We start from the raw sequence: 19,443 nt of genomic DNA, 5'->3' as shown, positions 1-19,443 counted from the left end.
GTTCCTCTCTTCCCAAGAGCTGGCACGTGCTGGGTTTGGATTCAAGATGGGAATGCTGTGGTTCAGTCAGGAGTGGTTTGGTTTCTGCTGAGCAGGGCTTGCCCTCTTCAAGGACTTTGCAGTGTCCCTTGGTACAATGCATGTTTTCCTCTGGGAAGGGAGGGGTGAGTGTTGAAGACAGAGGCAATAAATGCATTAGAAAACCTGCACTGTGTCTATGTCCATGTTTGTCAGGTGACCATCCACATCCTGGAAGGGGACGATGTAATTTCTATAATTTCTTTTTTTAATGTATTAACAAGTCAGTTTTTATTGTGCCTCACATTTTTGGCCACCTTCGTCTCCAGCTGAGCTTTCAGTGCACCAAATTTCTTGCTGCAGAGGCAAGAAGCATCTCTGTATTCTTCTCCTGACCTTCATTCCTTGTCCTCTACCCATCCCATCCCGCCCCAGGGAGCAGGGACTGTCCTGGGGCAGATCCAGGAGGATATCCAGGACCATCCCTGCCTGGGACGGGTGCCAAGGAGATCCAGGAGGGTTCAGTGTCCAGCTCTAAGTCCTGGGACACCCTGTGCCGTGCTCCCAACAGCCCCGATTTTCAGGAAGGAGCCACAGCAGTCACCTGACCATCCATGGATTTTTCTTCCAGGAATTCGCTGTGGAGCTTGTTTCTGTTTTCCTGCTCTTTCTGAGCTCCTGTCAACATGGCATGGAGCTGGAAGAGGTGGAGAGGAGAAACGTCGGTAATGGGAAGACAGAGGGAAATTGCTAGGAAAAGGAAGACACACACCCCTAACGGTGGCTGCGGAAAGCTCCACACGCTCCAGCCTGCCCCAAAACCAGGGACAGCCCTGGCTAAAATCCAGGAAAACAGTGCTGAGGATCCAAGGAATCCGAGCCATGATCTGTGTGGAGAGTGTCCCTGACAGGAGGAACGTGAATGGAACCGAGCGAGGCTGGGGCAGGAGGGTCAGAGCGAGCAGAGAAGGGGGGCCCATCAACATCCTAATTTACTGCTCCAGAGAAAGAAAAATTCCCAGCTTTAATTCCAAGGAGGATAATTTAATATCTCCTTGGCATCTGCAGATCTATGACCTGAATCCAGTCATGAGTTTCCTTCAGGTCTCCACCCTCGGGACCAGCTAAACAGATAGTGGGGTTAAACTCTTTCCCACTTGTTAAATCTGGATCCTCCCATTCCATGAGAGACTTTTAATTGTGTCCCTCAGAGAATCCTTCTGAAGCAGAAGTGCTGGTGTGAAATGAACGGGGACAGGGAGTGTTGGGTGAAGAACAGACTAATGTGATATGGGAATGGGTCTCGCTGGGGATCCAAGCCAGCTGAATTTCACCCAGAAAAAAAAGAGGGATTAAGTTCAAGCCTTGGGAAGCATTTGATTAAGTTGTGGCAAAGAGAAAGGGATTATGGCAGTTAATATGTTAATCATCTCACCCCTTATAAGATTATGTTTCTAGAATGTTCCCGGTTCTCTCCCCTGATTGGTTGTTATTTGTTGCAGTATTTTGCATATTTCTAACCCCAGTTTGTGGCTGGACCCATGCCCTCAGACTCTGTCCTCAGACCTACCCTATATATTTTTGTGTCTGCCCGTAGTCCCAGTCTTTGCAGTTTGTCCCTATACTGCGTACGGTTTATGGGCGTTGTCCTTATTTTATTTCTCATTAAAGTGTTAATTTTAGGTGGACACAAACTCCATCATATTATTTCATTTTCTTTGCACCTCAATTCCCTGAAGTCAGAGAAACCTAAAGTTTTAAAGGTACTGGTTTTCAATGGGATAGGATCCATTTAATTCCCAGAAAGAGGCACAGAATTAGATTTGAATCCAAGTTCGGATTCAGCATGGGAATGTAGTGGACAGCACACCGATGGTTTCCCTGTTGCTAAGCAGGGCTTGTCCTGTCCATGGACTTTGCAATCCCCAACTGGACAATCCATGTCCCATGCTCAGCCAGCAAGGAGGTGACATCATCACCGTTCCCCTCCTCATCCCCGTGTCCTATTTAGACAAGGATCTTCCTTCTCCTCTGCTCCAGAGGGTGCTCGAGTGCCCACAGGGAGCCCCTTCCTCGCTCCCGTGGAACTGGTGAGGGTTGGGGTGACGCAGGGCCGTGATGTCACAAAGGGGTTAAGCTCTGGTGTGATGCAGGGCCGTGATGTCACACAGCTGTCCTGGCCACAGCACTGTGACATCACCACGCCAGCCCTATATAAACCGGGCCAGCCCCCGCAGCTGCCAGTGCAGTCGCCATGGGACGTGCCGTAGCCATGGGTGACGGTGGCGTCCTGATGGCTGCCCTTGTCCTGCTGCTGGCCGCTGTGGCTGTCTGCTGGGCCGGTGGCCACTGGAAACCATGGAGGCGGCAGACGAGGAAGCGCCCAGGGTTAGGACCAGAGGCCCATGGAGGAACCGAGCAGCCCCTGAGGCTCCCAGGTTCTCCAGGCCTCGGGCCACCGCTCGCCGGCGGCCAGGTGCTCCCGCAAGCCCTCTGGAGAGCTCCTGCAGCTGCAGTCCCTGCATGGCAGTGGCCCAAGAGCTGCAGGAAGTGATGATCCGGCACTGGGCACACAATGGGACATCTGTGCCGCTCTTCTTTGGGATGTGGCTGGCGTTGTGGAAAGAACTGGAGAAGCTGATGAGGTGAGGCCACCTGCCCTGCTGTGGCTCGCCCAGCTTCTCCAGAAGCCACCATCCCTTCAGGAGGCTGCTCCCAGCAAGACTGGACATCGGTGGGAGAGCCTCAAGCCTTGCAAGGATGGCACAGCAGAGAAGACCCGCCATCCATGCAAGGAGCTCAGGCTGTCAGAGAACGTCCATGGTGCCAGGAGCCTCCGCTATCTCTGACAGCCTCCATCCCTCAGAGAGGCTCAGCCAGACCTGTCAGCCTGCAGAAGGTGCAGAGCCCAGGGACAGGTCTCCCAGCTCCCTGGACCCTTGGACTTCAACAACATGGGCGCATCCCTGAGCACTGCCATGGCCAGGGAAAGCCCCCAGGTCAAAGTGGGAGCCCAGCCTGACCCAGGGGAGCCATCTCAGGAGCAGGTGGAGGAGCAGCAAGTGTCCTGGAGCCAGCAGCTGCCGGACCACAGCTCCCAGGACACGGTCCTGGACGTGCCAGCTGGCAACAGCCCGTGCCTGGTGGAGGAGACAATTCCCAAGGGACCAGGGAGTTTCCTCCATCTCCAGGAAGCTGCTCCCATAGAGCCACCAAATACCAACAAGGCTTCCGTACCAGCAGGTGAGACCTGAGGAGCTGTCTGAGGCTCCCATGGGGCTCTGGAGGGGCATTCCCAGGCCAGGCCAGGGCTTCTGAGACCAGCCTAGAAGCAGGTCAGAGCAAGGTGGCCGGTGTTGGCTGTGGCCACTGCACTGGCGGGCACTCGGGGGGTTCCTGGGAGTATCAGGCCCTGTGATGGAGGCATTGTCTCGTCCTCACAGCCCGATGGCACCTGTGGTTCCACTGGAGATCGTGCTGATGGAGAAGGTGGGCTTTGGCTGCTGCAAAATCATCCAGCTCCTCAACTGGTTCCAGCTGCCTGACAGCTTCGTGCTGGTAATGTAGCGTCCGGAGCAATCTCGGGATCTCTTGCGCATCCTGCTGGAGCAAGAGTTCCTGAGCGAGGAGGCGGCACGCTGGCTTTTCTGGCAGGTGCTAGAGGCCGTGTGGCACTGCACCGCCTGCAGTGTCCTGCACCGGGACATCAAGCCAGAGAACCTCCTCGTCAACCCGGAGACTGGCGAGATGAAGCTGATGGACTTCGGTTGCGGCACCTTCCTCCAGGAGCGGGCCTGCACACAGTTTGCCGGTGAGCCCAGAGCGCGGGCCCTGCTCCCAGTGCCAGGCACTGCACAGCCCCATTCCCTCCTGGGCCGCGGGGTGTGACATTCAGCCGGCTGTTGGAGATGGTGTGCGGGTTCCTGCCCTTCAAGAACGAGCGTGACACCGTGTTGGGGCAGCTCTTCTTCCCACAGGAGGTCTCTCCAGGTTGGTACGCGGCCTGAAGCAGGCAGGCTTTGGCAGGTGGCACCGCACAGCCCAGCCCGGCCCTCCCGCAGCTGCGTGGGACGTCCATGTGCCCTCAAGGGCCGGCTGCAGCAGGTGGCCCGTGGCAGGCTGGGTGTGGCACGCTTGGCTGAAGGAGGGGACACTTGTCCTGCCGTGCCGCTCTCCCGCCAAGGGCAGCTCCCAGCACACGCAGCGTGGCCCGGCTTCTGCAGGCGCCGGGAGCAGCTGGGCAGGAGCCTTCTGCAAGTGAGCGCCGCTTTCTGCCTTCTCTCCCCAGAGTGCCAACATCTGATCCGCTGCTATTTGTCCAAGCACCCCATGGACCGGCCGGTGCTGGAGCAGATCTTCTACCACCCTTGGGTGTTGGGCGGGCATTTCTGATGCCTTGGCGCAGCCTCTGCAGCACCCAGTTCCTGTGTCCCACGCAGGACTGAGGGCCCAGGAAATAAAACAACCCGAAACCCACTGCGGGCTGGCGAGTCTGGTCCTTGTTAGCAACTTCAGCTAAGGGAACCTCTGGGCAAAAGGGGTAATCATAGTGTTCTCTTCAGCCTTTGTCAAGCTTTTGGTGCCTTTCCTCCAGGTTGTCCCTCAAAATCAGAGGGGGGTGGAGCCTGCACCAGTCCCCCCAAATCGGTGGGAGGCAGAGACTACTCCCCGGCCCCTCAAAACTGGAGGAGGATGGAGACTATCCCCGGGCCCCCCAAACTGAAGGGAGATAAATACCTGGCAACCCAAAATAAGAGATGGATGTAGCCCAGAGCATCCCCCAAGTCACAGAGGGAAGGGGAGACTGCCAGCCCCCCCAAAGAGGAGGGGAATTGTGCCTGTGCCAGCCCCACAAATTGCAAGGGGACAGAGAACAGCCCTGGCCTGGCAAAGGGCAAAGAGCGGCCGGGGGCTGCTGGGATGGTGACAACACTGGCACCCCCCAAATCAGAGTGGGACAAAGAGCCCGCACAGGCTTTCCAGAAGCAGAAAGGGGGCAGCAAATATCCCCTGTCCCCCTAAGTCGGAGGGGCACAGACACAAAAGGCCCCACAAAAAGAGCATGAGGAACCAAGAGCACTGCTGGCCCCACAAGGGTAAGGAGGATGGAGAAACTCCCCATCTGTCTTTGTTTTGGAAGACAGGTGTCTGCTAGGGAGGGCAGGGGCCTCCCCTGGAATGAAAATGTAGACCCCCTCCCTCTGAATTATTATAATTCTGAAATCAATTTTCAGGGGTTTTCAGGCAGAGATCTGGGGATGGGAATAACAGTTCTTTACTAGTATAAGCCGGCAAACAAACAACAATAACTACAGCATTAGCAAGAAAACAGAACCAGGGGGCCCATGACAGCTTTCTTGGCTGAGATGGGATGGAGGAGAGGCTTTGTTTTCACAAACCCCCTCGGGCGGGCAGTCCCGGTGCTCCTGCAGGGCTCTGAGGAACACTCAGCTGGAACAGCAGGGATGAGCTGAGATCCTGGGCCGGTGGCTGAGGTGGATCAGCAGCTCCACGGCGGTGCCTGGCACTGCCACACGTCCTAGCAGGACAGGGGGTGTGAGGCCACCAACAAAGAGGGGAGAAGGAGAAGCAGCAGCAGCTCCGTGTGAGTGATGGCGAAATTCCCTTCTCCCCACCGCAACAGCTCCGCGACCCAGGAAAAAAAATTGTCTTTCCCCGAAGCCGAAGAAAGCCAGCTAAAAACTGTCCCCACCCTCCTTTCCTGCCCCCTTCCCTGCCTGGGCCCAGCCACTCTTTGTCCTTTGTCGAGCACCCACCAAGTACCCAAAGTTAGGTTGTCCCCACAACTAATGGGTAAAAGTTCCACAGGCAAGCCAGAAAAAAAAAGGACACCTAACCCCCAACACAACTCCTGGATTCCAGCAATGTTCAGATAGAAATTCCAAGAGGAGGTAGGCTCAAGATGTGTGCTTGCCTTGTGCTCAGCCTTAAATACCCCTTGGTTTTCCTGGGCCCTTTCCCCAGGTGGGATTTCCCATCATTTGGTCACTCAGGAGCTGGGCTGGGGGCTCCAGAGGTGGGTGTGGAGCATTGCCTTTGGTGTGCCAGGGACTGGCAGACACTGCTGGGCTGGGATAGAGGCTCTGGGGAGATTGGGGTTCCAGGGCAGTGCAGTGCTGGGGTTACAGGGCAGGACAAGGCTGGACCTGCCCCTTCCTCCCCTTTGAAACACAAAATGTTTCCAGCCAACAATCTCTTCCATTCTCTCACAACAGGCAAAGCTGGAGGTGGAATCCCTATTTTGGTCATGGGCACCTGGCTGAGAAGGACAATTCTTTTCCATAGGAAGGAAAGAGGCACAGGGTTTGGAAAGCAGGTGAGAGCTGGACATCAGGAGGCCAAGGCCAGCCCAATTTGTCAGTAATGGCAGATTTTGTCTGGGAGCAGTCTTTGGATATAGCAGTCATTGGAATGTTGGAGGTGGAATCCAAATTTTGGCCATGGATGCCTGGAGAAGCAGGACAGTTTTTTCCTGTAGGAAGGAATTCACAGTGCCTTAGTGAATTTAGTGTTTTAATAGCAGATGAGAAGAGACCCTCAACATGTCAAGGTCAGTTGGACCAGTCAGGAGGCCCCTGGGAGGCCAAAGCAGCCAGACCTGTTCTGTGTTCCCTTGATTTTATGAAGCCCCATAGAGTCACAATGGACCCTTACTTCCATGGGGCCCTGGAGTGTCATAATGGTGCTGTGATTCCATGGGATCCAGCAGTGTCATAGTGGAGCACTGATTATAAGAAGATCTGCAGTGTCACAGTCACTGTCTGGGCCTGCTCTCTGTGTCCCTGAGCTGCCCTGGCAGGGCACCAGCCCTGCTGAGCTGTGCTCAGGAGCTGCTCCTGGCCAGAGCTGTCTCCCTGCTGTGGTCTGTTCCCATGGCAACATCTGACCCATTGTTATGGTCTGTTTCCATGGTAACCATAACCAGTCCCCTGTTGCTATGCTATTTACATGCCAACCATCACAGCCCCTGTTGCTATGGTCAGTCCCTTGGCAGCTCCATGGAGACCCCATGCCAGGGGTGGTTGCCATGGACACCAGCTCAGGCCTGGAGCCAGAGCCCGTTGCCATGGCAACCATTTGCAGTCCCATCCCCAGGCTCATGGGATCACAGAGCCACAGAATTGGCTGAGTTGAGATGAGCCATGGGGATCCTCCAGTCCAACTGCTGGCCCTGCACAGGACACCCCAACAATCCCAGCCTGGGCCTGGCAGCGCTGGCCAAACGCTGCTGGAGCTCAGCCAGCCCTGGAGCTGGGAGCCTTCCCTGGGGAGCCTGTTCAGTGCCCCAGCAGCCTCGCGGGAAAAACCTTTTCCTCACATCCAGCCTAAACCTGCCCGCCTCAGCTCCAGCCGCTCCCTCCACTCCTGTCCCTGGGCACCAGAGGGAAGAGGTTCCCGCAGCCCCCAGCCAGGGACCCGCTCCCAAGGCTGCTGCCATGGCAACCAGGCCTGGCACCAGCTGGGATGCTCGGTTTCCATGGGCTGGGCTTCAGGAATGGCATTCCCCAATTTCCTGCTCCTGCTAAAACCGCGCTGCCGCTCGCTTCCCTCCCACCTCCCATGGAAAGCACAAAAGACAAAGATCCCAGGCTGGGATAAGAACAATTTATTTGGAACAGCAACAAGATAAGGAACAAACGGGAACAGAAACAATGTGGATAACAGAAGGGATAAGACAAACTATTCATAGGGAAAACTAAAATGCGACTGACTGGCTCTTCCTGGCCACATATTTCCTCCTGCCAAGAAAGGACACTCTTCTCCTCTGGTGAGGGAGAGGGAGTCCTTTTCCCGCCCCTGGCAATGTCCTGAGATGGAATTGAATATAATGACAGGGCCATGGCCAGACTCTCATGTTCTTTGATCTCTCATCATGTCATTGCCATGCGCAGGAAGAGGGACAGGTGTCTTCCCAGCATGGATCCCAGGGAACACGGATCACCAGGTCTATTCCCAATGGGGATCCTCCAAGGGGGGATGAAGCTGGAGCAGTACACAAAGCTCTTCCTGCACTTGGGGCACTGGCAGGGCTTCCCTTACTGGTGACTCTGTTGGTGTCTGGTCAAGTGAGAGCTCTGGGTGAAGCTCTTCCCACACTGGGGACACTCGTAGGGCCTCTTCCCAGTGTGGATACGTTTGTGTTTATTGAGGTCGGACCTGTTTCTGAAGCTCTTCCCACATTCCCCACACTCATAGGGCCTCTCCCCAGTGTGGATGCGCCGGTGCCTGATGAGGGTGGAGTTTCGCTTGAACCCCTCCCCGCAGTCAGGGCAGCGGAAGGGCCTCTCATCCGTGTGAATCCGCTGGTGCCTGAGGAGAGTGGAGCTGCTGTGAAACCTCTTCCCACACTCGGGACACTCATAGGGCCTCTCCCCAGTGTGGATGCGCTGGTGGATGATGAGGTGGGAGCTGCAGCTGAAGCCCTTCCCACATTCCTCACACTCGTAGGCCCATTCCCCAGTGTGGATCATCTGGTGACAGATCAGGCTGTTGCTCTGGCTGAAGCTCTTCCCACACTCCAAGCACTTGTAGGGCTTCTCCCCATCCTGAAGCTGCTCATGGACCACCAGCTCAGAGCCCTGGCTGGATCTCCGGCCGCCTTCCCGGCACAGGGTGGGTCTTTCCTCCTCAGAGCACCCTGGGATGGGTTTGGAGCCCCTCTTCCTGTGGGATCTCTGGGGATTTTCCTCCCCATTGGATTCCTGCACTGTGGAGCTGCTCAAAACAGCCTCTTCCATGAGGTTCTGCCATGGGGATTTGTCCTCCCTGGTCTCCATTCTTAGCTTCTTGTCTGGGGGAGGAAGGACAAGGAGAGGATGGGATTTGCCTCCGTGCCAGAGGGAAGGGGAAGGAGTTCCCTCCAATGCGTCCCCAGCAGACGCAGGAGAGAGGGGGAAAGGGGCAGTGACTTCCTCCTCACCTGCCTGGGATTCCTGGGGCATCTTCCTCTTCCTCGCAGCCTTCTCATCCATCCAGCCAAGGTTTGGGATGGGGAAATCCTGGTTCGGGAGAGAACAAGGAATGAGCATCCTGAGTTTGAAGGTCCCTCTGTCCAAGTCCCTTTCTAGAAGTCACCAGGGCATCTGGGGGGTCTTGGTTTGAAAGGAAAGGTGTTTTCTAAGGAAAGCAGAAACCCCCATTGAAATTGATAAAAATGTAAGCAACAGCCCTCTCCAAATTATTATAATCTTGATATCAAAATGATCTCAGATAAGCAATGAAGCAATAATCCCATAGAATTGTGTACATTACCTCTGAAGTTCCCGTGCTGTAGATGGGTCTGGTCTCTCCTCTGGGAATCCAGTGAACAAAGACTGCCTGTGGTGCTCTGATTCCCAGATTATATCCATTCAGGAATGCTTGGCTCCTCCCCATGGGTGGAGCATCTCACAATGGGATGATGTCATTTTATCAGTCCTGCAGTGAGACTCAATGGCCCATTAACAGAAGATATCTCCCTGGAGGAAGGATGGGTGGTGGAAGAGATAAAGAACACTGCCCCACCTGGTTTTAACAGCTGGCCCATTAACAGAAGACATCCCCCAGTTATGAGGGATGGGTCATGTAGGAGATAATGAAAACTGCTCCACTAGTTTTTAAAAGATGGTGATAGAATACATACTTTTGGTTGCATCTTGCATTGCAACCCAGGACATGGGGTCCATAAAAATTGTACACCACCAAAATCTGGCCCTGAAAATGCTTTCCAGAAGTTTCCCATTTCTGTTCTCTCCCTTTTGGTGTTCAGGGTTTCACCCCTGTCCCAGCTTCTGGGGGTCACGCTTGTAATGGCGGTCCCCCATCTACTCAGTCCCTGACCTCTTCAGGCTGCTGTGAGTGCCAGGAATTTGAAAAGTTCCCCCCATTTCCATCTCCCCACTTACGGATGCTTGGGGTTTTTTGGGTCCCATGGTACCTGCTCCCCTTATTTCCTGCTTGGGGATGCATGGGGTCCAAGGAGACCCCCCTGCCCCTCTCTATTTAATTGAGGGTCCCACAAATCATGGCGCTCCCCCTCTCTGGGATCCCCACTTTGGGGTCCTCGGGGACACAGGGCTCTGCTCCTCCAGGCTGCCTCTGCCAGCAGCTGCCACTGGGAACCCCAAATGTCCCCCCAAAGGGCATTTTCTTTTCAGCTTTGGTTTTCTTCATTCTCTAATCATCACCCCCAAAAACCCAACCCAGGGACCCCCCCAGGATATCTGGGCCGGGCTCCCCCTCCCTCGTCACCTGTGGGATGGGGGGCTGATGATCCCACGGGTGGGAGGGGGCTGTGAATTCAGGGAGTGAATCCCAGTTCGACTGGGATATACTGGGCCTGAGATCATACTGGGATAACAAGCACCTAACTGGGATTACTAGGAGTGTCTGGGAATGGCTATGGACATGCTGAGGGCAGCTGGGATATACTGGGAGTGACTGTGATCATACTGGGGATGACTGAAAACACACTGGGAACAATGGGAACCATGCTGGGGACAACTGGGAACAACTGGGAGTGACAGGGTCTACACTGGGGGCAACTCCAGCTGGGCATAACTGGGACCATGCTGGGAGCGGCTGGGATCATCTGGGGAGCAACTGGAACTATACTGGGGCCAACTGGGTGCAACTGGAATCACACTGGGAGGAACAGGGAGCAACTGGAACCATCCTGAGGGTAACTGGCATCCTACTGGGATCACAGTGGGAGCAGTTGGGCCATGCTGGGCAAGACTGGGACCATACTGGCAGCAACTGGGACTGCACTCAGCGTGACTGGGAGTGGCTGGGAGCAACTGGGATCAGGCTGGAAACACCTGAGGAGTGATTGAGAGCAACTGGGATATACTGGGAGAGACTGAAACCACAGTGCAGGTAAATGGGAGCAACTGGAACCATGCTGGATAATCCTGGGAGCAGCTGTGCCCATGCTGGGGTCATACTGGGATCCTACTGGAACTAGCTGGGATCATACTGGGAGTGACTGCAAAGGTGCTGGCTGGGACTGGAACCATACTGGAGGTGACTGGGAGCAACTGGGCCCATCCTGGGAGTGACAGGGAGTCACTCTGGCCATGACTGGAATCATACTGGGAGGATCTGGGAGTGACTGTAACCATACTGGGGGTGGCTGGGTGCAACAGCTCATACTGGGGGTGACTGAGATTGTAGTGGGAGTGACTGGGATCATCCTGGAAGTGTTTTTCTGTAGATCTTCTGTCTTTCTGGTCTCTTTTTATTCTCCTTCCTATCCTACGTACCTGGAATATTTTTGGATATCTTAATGTTACCCAAAATCTTAAGGGTTAACACTTTTTAGGTTAAATGAGCTAAGTTTGCAAAGTTAAGGCTATGGGAAGAGTTCTTTGTGCAGTTGGATGTTGTATTAAACCCTTTGCCATAGTTCCTTGATTGTCTTTATTTCGTCAGTTAAATTTTGTGTCATTTTGACCTCTTAGCTCAGTTGGTCAGAGCATGGTGCCAGCATCACCGAGGTTGTGGGTTTGATCCTTGTGGGGCCATTATATTAAGAGTTGGACTTGATGGTCCTTGTGGGTCCCTTCCTACCAAGAATATTCTTTGCATCTGTCCATGTTGAGAAGATCTGGTTGGTGTTTCTCCTGTGCGCCAAATTCAAGCACAGGAACCTTTGGTTACCACCAGCATTGAAGTGTTCTGGGGTGTTACAACTCTGCAGGCTCACAGTGGCCTCTTGTTTCCATAAGGACCCACAGTGTCCCACTGGTCCCTTGGTTCCATGGGCCCAAGAGTGCCACAATGATCCCCTTGGTTCCACAACTTCCCACAATGTCACACTGGCCCCTTGGTTCCATAAGGATCTGGAGTGTCACACAGGTTTATGGCATTTGTCCTTGCTGCCCCTCACATCCCACTGCCCCACAAAGAGCCCCGAGCCACCCGTGAGGGACAGGCCCTGCTGGGCCAGGCCTGGGCTCAGGGCTTGGCCTTTCTGCTTCCTCCAACCCAGCCAGGGCTGGCTCAGCATTGCAGTTCCCTGCTCAGAGCCTTTGGCTCCCGGCAATCCTGGCCTCCAGGATCTGCTCTCACCAGTCCCTGGGGAGCCTTTGGCAGTCCCTGCCCTCAGTGGGGCTGATTGATGCTCCAAGGGACTTGGAGTTTTGCTTCTGACGCCTTGAGCAGCTTCATCAGTTTGAAGGAGGGACAAAGGAGGATCAGGAAAAGGAGTAGGAAGCACGAGGTCAAGCACTCCCTGAATTCACAGCCCCCCCACCTATGGGATCATCACCCCCCATCCCACAGGTGACCGGGGAGGGGGAATGTGGCCCAGATATCGTGGGGGGTCCTTCTTGGGTTCTGCTTTTTGGGGGGGGATGTTTGGAGAATGAAGAACTTGAAAGCTGAATGGAAAATGCCCCTTGGGGGGATACTGGGGTGTCTCAGCATCCCTACGTGAGGAGATGGAAACAGGGGGAACTTTTCATATTCCTGGCACTCCCAGCAGCCTGAAGAGGTCAGGGACTGAGTAGACTGGGGACCCCCAGTACAAGCATGACCCCCAGCAGCTGGGACAGGGAGGAAACCCTGAACACCAAAAGGGAGAGAACAGAAATGGGGAACTTCTGGAAAGCATTTTCAGTGCTGAATTTTGGTGGTGTACAATTTTTATGGACCCCATGTCTTGGGTTGCAATGCAAGATGTAACCAAAAGTATGTATTCTATCACCATCTGTTAAAACCTGGTAGAGAAGTTTTCTTTATCTCCTCCATGACCCATCCCTCATAACTGGGGGATATCTTCTGTTAATGGGTCAGCCGTTAAAACCAGGTGGGGCAGTATTCTTTATCTCTTCCACCACCCATCCTTCCTCCAGGGGGATATCTTCTGTTAATGGGCCATTGAGTCTCACTGCAGGAATGATAAAATGACATCATCCCATTGTGAGATGCTCCACCCAGGGGGAGGAGCCAAGCATTCCTGACTGGATACAATCTTGGAATCAGAACACCAGAGGCAGTCTTTGTCCACTGGATTCCCAGAGGAGAGACCAGACGCATCTACAGCACCAGAACTTCAGAGGTAAGCTACAATCTTCTATGGGATCATTGCTTCATTAGAACCACATCTGATACTCCAGGAGGACTGCAGCCATCATTTAATCAGACTGCTACCAGCACTCTGACCAACAGGGTGTCAGGTTGTATTCTGACTCTGTTGGTGGGTTGTTTATTTGTTGGGTTTTTTTTTTGTACTGCTGCATTTTCATTTTCCTTTCTTTAGTAAAGAACTATTATTCCTGTTCCCAGATCATTACCTGAGAGCACTTTGATTTCAAGATTAAAAGAATTCGGAGGAGATGGGATGTTTACGTTTTTATCAATTTCAATGGTGGTTTCTGCTTTCCTTAGCAAACATCTTTCCTTTCAAACCAAGACACCGCAGATGCCCCGATGATTTCTAAATATGGACTTGGTAAGAAGTACCATCAGAGTCCATGTGCTCATTCCTAGTTTTCTCCTAAACCAGGATTTTCCAATCCCAAACCTTGGCTGGATGGAGAAGCAGGCTGTGAGGAAGAGGAAAATGCTCCAGGACACCCAGGCAGGTGAGGAGGAAGTCAGTGCCCCTTTCCCCCTCTCTCCTGCTCCATCTCCCAGCCCAGCATGGCCCCCGGCTGCAGGACAACCCCGCTGCCGACGCCGTCCTGCCAGGGACGCACTGGGGGGATCTCCTTCCCCTTCCCTCTGGCACGGAGGCAAATCCCATCCTCTCCTTGTCCTTCCACCCCCAGACAAGGAGCTGAGGATGGAGACCAGGGAGGACAAATTCCCTCAGCAGAACCTCATGGAAGAGGCTGATTTGAGCAGCTCCACAGCACAGGAATCCAACAGGGAGGAAAATCCCAGGAGATCCCGCAGGAGGAGGGGCTCCAAACCCAGCCCAGGGTGCTCTGAGGAGGAAAGACCCACCCTGTGCCGGGAAGGCGGCCGGAGATCCAGCCGGGGCTCTGAGCTGGTGGTCCATGAGCAGCTTCAGGATGGGGAGAAGCCCTACAAGTGCTTGGAGTGTGGGAAGAGCTTCAGCCAGAGCAACAGCCTGATCCGCCACAGGATGATCCACACTGGGGAATGGGCCTACGAGTGTGGGGAATGTGGGAAGGGCTTCAGCTGGAGCTCCCAACTCATCATCCACCAGCGCATCCACACTGGGGAGAGGCCCTACGAGTGTCCTGAGTGTGAGAAGAGGTTTCAGAGCAGCTCCCATCTCCTCAGGCACCAGCAGATTCACACGGATGAGAGGCCCTTCCGCTGCCCCTACTGCAGGAAGGGCTTCAAGCGAAACTCCCACCTCATCACCGACCGGCGCATCCACACTGGGGAGAGGCCCTACAAGTGTCCCCTGTGTGGGAAGAGTTTCTCAGACAGGTCTAACTTGGCCCAACACCAACGGAGGCACCACTAAGGGAAGCTCTGCGAGTGCCCCAAGTGCAGGAAGAGCTTTCTCCACAGCTCCAGCTTCATCCCACCTTGGAGGACCAACATTGGTAAGAGACCTGGTGATCCATGTTCCCTGGGATCCATGCTGGGAAGACACCTGTACCTTTTCCTGCCCATGGCAATGTCATGATGTGGGATTAAAGAACATGAGGGTCTGTCCACGGCCCTGTCAGTATATTCAATCCCATCTCAGGTCATTGCCAGGGGCAGGAAAAGGACTCCCTCTCACTCACCAGAGGAGAAGAGTGTCCTTTCTTGGCAGGAGGAAATACATGGCCAGGAAGAACCAGTCGGTGGCATTTTAGTTTTCCCTATAAATAATTTGTCTTATCCCTTCTGTTACCAGAATTATTTCTGATGGTGTTAATTCATCATCTCATTGCTGTTCTCAATAAATTGTTCTTATCCCAGCCTGGGATCTTTGCCTTTTGTGCTTTCCATGGGAGGTGGGAGGGAAGCGAGTGGCAGCGCGGTTTTAACAGGAGCAGGAAATTGGGGAATGCCATTCCTGAAGCCCAGCCCATGGAAACCGAGCATCCCAGCTGGTGCCAGGCCTGGTTGCCATGGCAGCAGCCTTGGGAGCGGGTCCCTGGCTGGGGGCTGTGGGAACCTCTTCCCTCTGGTGCCCAGGGACAGGAGTGGAGGGAGCGGCTGGAGCTGAGGCGGGCAGGTTTAGGCTGGATGTGAGGAAAAGGTTTTTCCCGCGAGGCTGCTGGGGCACTGAACAGGCTCCCCAGGGAAGGCTCCCAGCTCCAGGGCTGGCTGAGCTCCAGCAGCGTTTGGCCAGCGCTGCCAGGCCCAGGCTGGGATTGTTGGGGTGTCCTGTGCAGGGCCAGCAGTTGGACTGGAGGATCCCCATGGCTCCCTCCCAACTCAGCCAATTCTATGGCTCTGGGATCCCATGAGCCTGGGGATGGGACTGCAAATGGTTGCCATGGCAATGGGCTCTGGCTCCAGGTCTGAGCTGGTGTCCATGGCAACCACCCCTGGCATGGGGTCTCCATGGAGCTGCCAAGGGACTGACCATAGCAACAGGGGGATGGTGATGGTTGCCTGCTAAGGATCAGATTTGTTACAGGCCCTCAGAGGGGCTCCATGGAGACATTCCAATAGACTCCAGGCTGTTCAAGAGCTGCAATGTCACAGGCAGAGACAGGGGCTCCACAGAGACCTCCCAGGTGTTTCTGGGGATGCTGAAGAGCCGTCTTGTCAGACGCAGTCCCAGCTATTCCATGGTGACATCCCAGGGGACCCTGGGCTGCAAAGGCACCGCTCTGTCACAGGCACTCCCGGGGGCTCCGCGGTGACATCCCAGGAGTCCCCAGGCTGCCAAAGAGCTGGGATGTCACAGACACTCCCAGGGCTTCCTGTCATGGTGTTGGGGGTTAGGTGTCCTTTTTTTTTAGTTCTGGCTTGCCCGTGGAATTTTTACCCATTAGTTGCGGGGACAATCTAACTGTGGATACTTGGTGGGTGGTCGACAAAAGACAAACAGTGGCCGGGCCCAGGGAGGGAAGGGGGGCAGGAAAAAAAGGAGGGTGAGGACAGTTTGACTGGCTTTCTTCAGCTTTGGGGAAAGACATATTTGGGCACGGAGCTGCTGCGGTGCGGAGAAGGGAATTTTGCCATCACCCAGACGGAGCTGCTGCTGCTTCTCCTTCTCCCCTCTTTGTTGGTGACCTCACACCCCCTGTCCTGCCGGGACGTGTGGCAGTGCCAGGCACCGCCGTGCAGCTGCTGATCCACCTCAGCCACCGGCCCAGGATCTCAGCTCATCCCTGCTGTTCCAGCTGAGTGTTCCTCAGAGCCCTGCAGGAGCACCGGGACTGCCCGCCCAAGGGGTTTGTGAAAACAAAGGCTCTCCTCCATCCCATCTCAGCCAAGAAAGCTGTCATGGGGTCCCTGGTTCTGTTTTCTTGCTAATGCTGTAGTTAATGTTATTTATTTGCCTGGTTATAAATACTAATAAAGAACTGTCATTCCTATCCCCAGATCTCTGCCTAAAGGCCCCTTGATTTCAGAATTATAATAATTCAGAGGGAGGGGGTCTACACTTTCATTCCAGGGGAGGCCCCTGCCCTCCCTAGCAGACACCTGTCTTCTAGAACGGAGACACTATGCCAGCAGGTTTACAAAGGGAACTGGGATCTAAGCTGTGCCCTCTGAACCAACAGAGCCAGTCTCCCTTCAGGGTGAGAAGCCACAGCCTCAGTTATAGCCCCAGGTGCCTCCTGTGCCCCAGAGAATGGCCCGGCTCACCTGGCCCGGCCTGGCCTGAGCAGCCCGGACTGGCCTCAAGGGATGGGCTCCACCTGCCCGCTGTGCCCACAGGCCGGGCCCCAGGGCTCACAAGAGGCTTCCTCCCAGCTTTGCAAAACCTCAGCCAAGAGTGTCCCCTTTGCTGTGCTGAGAAGAGTAAAAAACCCTCTCAATTTAACCCTGCTGCACTCCTCATGGGGGATCCCTGCACACCTCAGGAAAGAGCCCAAATTTTCCCTGTGTGCCTTATGAGGTGCAGGCCCAGGTGATGCCACTGAAGGAAATGTACCCTCACAGCCCAGGGACGCTCAGCATGGGCTCCCCCAGCCCCTCAGGGCCCCACCGCTGGCCACAGCAGCCCCTGCCTGGCTCCTGCCTGCCCACACCGTGGGCACCCCCGGCTGTTCCTGGACATGGAGCTCTGCCAGGGCTGGTGCTGTGTGGGCTGTGCTGGTGGTACCAGCCAGACACTGGGGTGAGAGCTCCATCTCTTTATTAGAACAAAAAGCATGGGCCAACCCCTGCTCTGGTGCACAGGGGCTGCCCAGTTTCAGTCCTGGCAGGGACCAGGGCCAGGGGAGTCAGGGGCAGAGGGTCTCGCATGGGAGGTGGGCGTCTTGGGATGCCCTCAAGATGGGGATGCAGATGTAGCTTGGCACATGGGGACAGATGTGAAGAGCGGGGATGACAGATGCAGCTTCTCAGTGACCAAAGTCTTTCGCCAGTCTTCTGAAGCTGCAGAGGTGCTCCTGTGGAGAGAGGAGGTGGCTGAGGCCCCCAGCTGCCGCTGGCACACAAGAGACCCTCCTGCACAGCAGGGCCCAGAGCTGCCAAGGCTCTCCAGCACGGCTGGAGCTGCTGGCACAGCTTGGCCCAGCTGGACAGCTGCCCCTCAAGGCCCTGGAGAGCAGGGGATGGCTCTGGGCAGGGTCCCTGGCCAGGAGCGGGCCCCAGAGCACCTCTGCCTGTCAAGGGCAATCTCGTCCCCGCTCTTTCTCCTGCCCACCTTGCTTTGCCTCTGCCTGCTGCTCCTGGGGCTGCTCTTGGCCAGGCAGCCTCAGTGGCAGCCAGCACTGGCTGCAGCCCCAGCGGGCTCCCCAGGACAAGGCCCAGCAATTAAGAGGCCAATGAAAGGTCTGGGCAGCAGCAGAACTCTCAGCAGAGTGTTTTGGGCAACCAAGGACTAGCCACAAGTCCACAGCAGCCTCACTGGGAATGTCTCCTGACTATGAGCAGCCTTTCAAGAAGCTGTTGGAGGCCGAGATCAGAAAAACACTCACCGTTTTGTCTTCCAGCAATACCAGATTCCGGCACAGCACGCCATCAGGAAAAGTGCTCCACCAGCCACAATGGCCATTAACTTAATCAAACCATGTGTTCCCTGGTAGAAAACTCTTCTCATGCTTTCCCAGATGTTCTGAGCATGTGCTGTGGTGCCAGCTGCATCTGTGGGAGCAATGGGCAGCGTGAGCCTGTGCTGTGCTCCACGGCTGATCTGGCAGCACGCTGGATATAGCCAGGACATTCTCTGTTTCCCCTAGAGCTGGGGCCTGCAGGCACCTTGGCACCCCTTGGCACAAGACTCTCAACCCCCTGAGCTGGAATGGCACAATTTCTCTGTGCTGTGCTGGTCTTCTCCAGGCAATACTTGTCAAAGACATGGATAAGGATCAGGAAAATGCCCAGGGTTTTGGAAATGCTCCAGGGCCCTCCCTCTTCCAAACAGACCCTAAACCTGAACTAGCCCAAGACTGGAAATTTTCAGGGGATCTCAGGGTGTGCATGGCCTGTGCTGCAGTTTGGGCTCCTGTCAGCTGATGCCAAATGCCTTCCTGCAGAGGCTGGGGAGAAATTGCAGCCAGGCCAGGCTGGGAAACAGCCCTGCAGGCCGTGAAAGCAGCAGTGGGGCAGTGAGGCTGACATGGATCCCTTCCTGCTGTGCCGGGCATGGTGTGTCCAGATGTGCAGAGAAAGCCCCCGGCCGCTGAGTCTCAGGAGAAGGCTGAGGGACATGGACCCACCATGGCGTCCCTCCAGATCATTCAGAATTATGTCCAGATATTTGAGTTCCCCCATTGCTACATTACTATCTCCTATAGGTTTGTTCTTCTTCCTCAGGGGAACATAATATAAAGTATTTCCATTTCCCAGGAATGGATCCCACACAACCAGTGCTCAGCCTGTGGGGTCAGCAGGGACACACCACACCCCTGTGATGGGAGCTGGGCTTGCTTGCAGAATCCAGCTCAGGAGCTGGGAAAGTCCTTGCTGCAGACACACCTGTAACTCAACAGCCACAGAAGCTTCTTTCATCTCTGCTGTACAGGCAGCACTGAGCCACAGGAGCAGTGAGAGGATCACACAGGACGAGGGCACACACGTGCACGGCTCTGTCCTGGCACCTGCAGCGATGACGCCCTGGCCAAGCCTTGAGCTGGCAGCTCTCCCAGGGGGAAAGGCCTTCACTTACCCTCATAATCTTCCTCATCATCAGGCTCAGTAACTGATATGGACGGGGAATCCAGATCATCCTCATCATCAGGTTCATCTGCAAAGAAAGGCAGGACAGAACAGCTCCTGTGACACTGCTGAAGATTCTTCTTCATGCTGGAGTGGCAGTGAGTGCACCTGGGTGATTGGTGCCCTCCAAGGCACTCCCTCATCTCCACCTTCCACTCAGGAGCA

General features: G+C 55.1%; 2 protein-coding genes across 2 annotated transcripts in view; both read right to left on the bottom strand.

The window, feature by feature from the left end:
* Window positions 1-19,443, bottom strand: part of LOC147645291 (uncharacterized) — a 409,208-nt gene that overhangs the window by 78,356 nt on the left and 311,409 nt on the right. Inside the window, 1 exon segment of the mRNA XM_086874768.1 lies at window positions 8,164-8,364. Within this exon segment, the coding sequence (XP_086730894.1) occupies window positions 8,164-8,364 (201 nt within the window).
* The window catches only part of LOC111922621 (uncharacterized), an 813,543-nt gene that overhangs the window by 493,628 nt on the left and 300,472 nt on the right, over window positions 1-19,443 (bottom strand). The gene's annotated exons all lie outside the window — the stretch shown is intronic.

The sequence above is a fragment of the Cyanistes caeruleus genome, unplaced genomic scaffold (genome assembly GCF_971803275.1).
Source record: "Cyanistes caeruleus unplaced genomic scaffold, bCyaCae1.hap1.1 HAP1_SUPER_30, whole genome shotgun sequence".
Taxonomy (NCBI): domain Eukaryota; kingdom Metazoa; phylum Chordata; class Aves; order Passeriformes; family Paridae; genus Cyanistes; species Cyanistes caeruleus.
The sequence above is the reverse complement of the archived record's forward strand: the minus strand, read 5'-3'. Positions and strand labels throughout refer to the sequence as shown.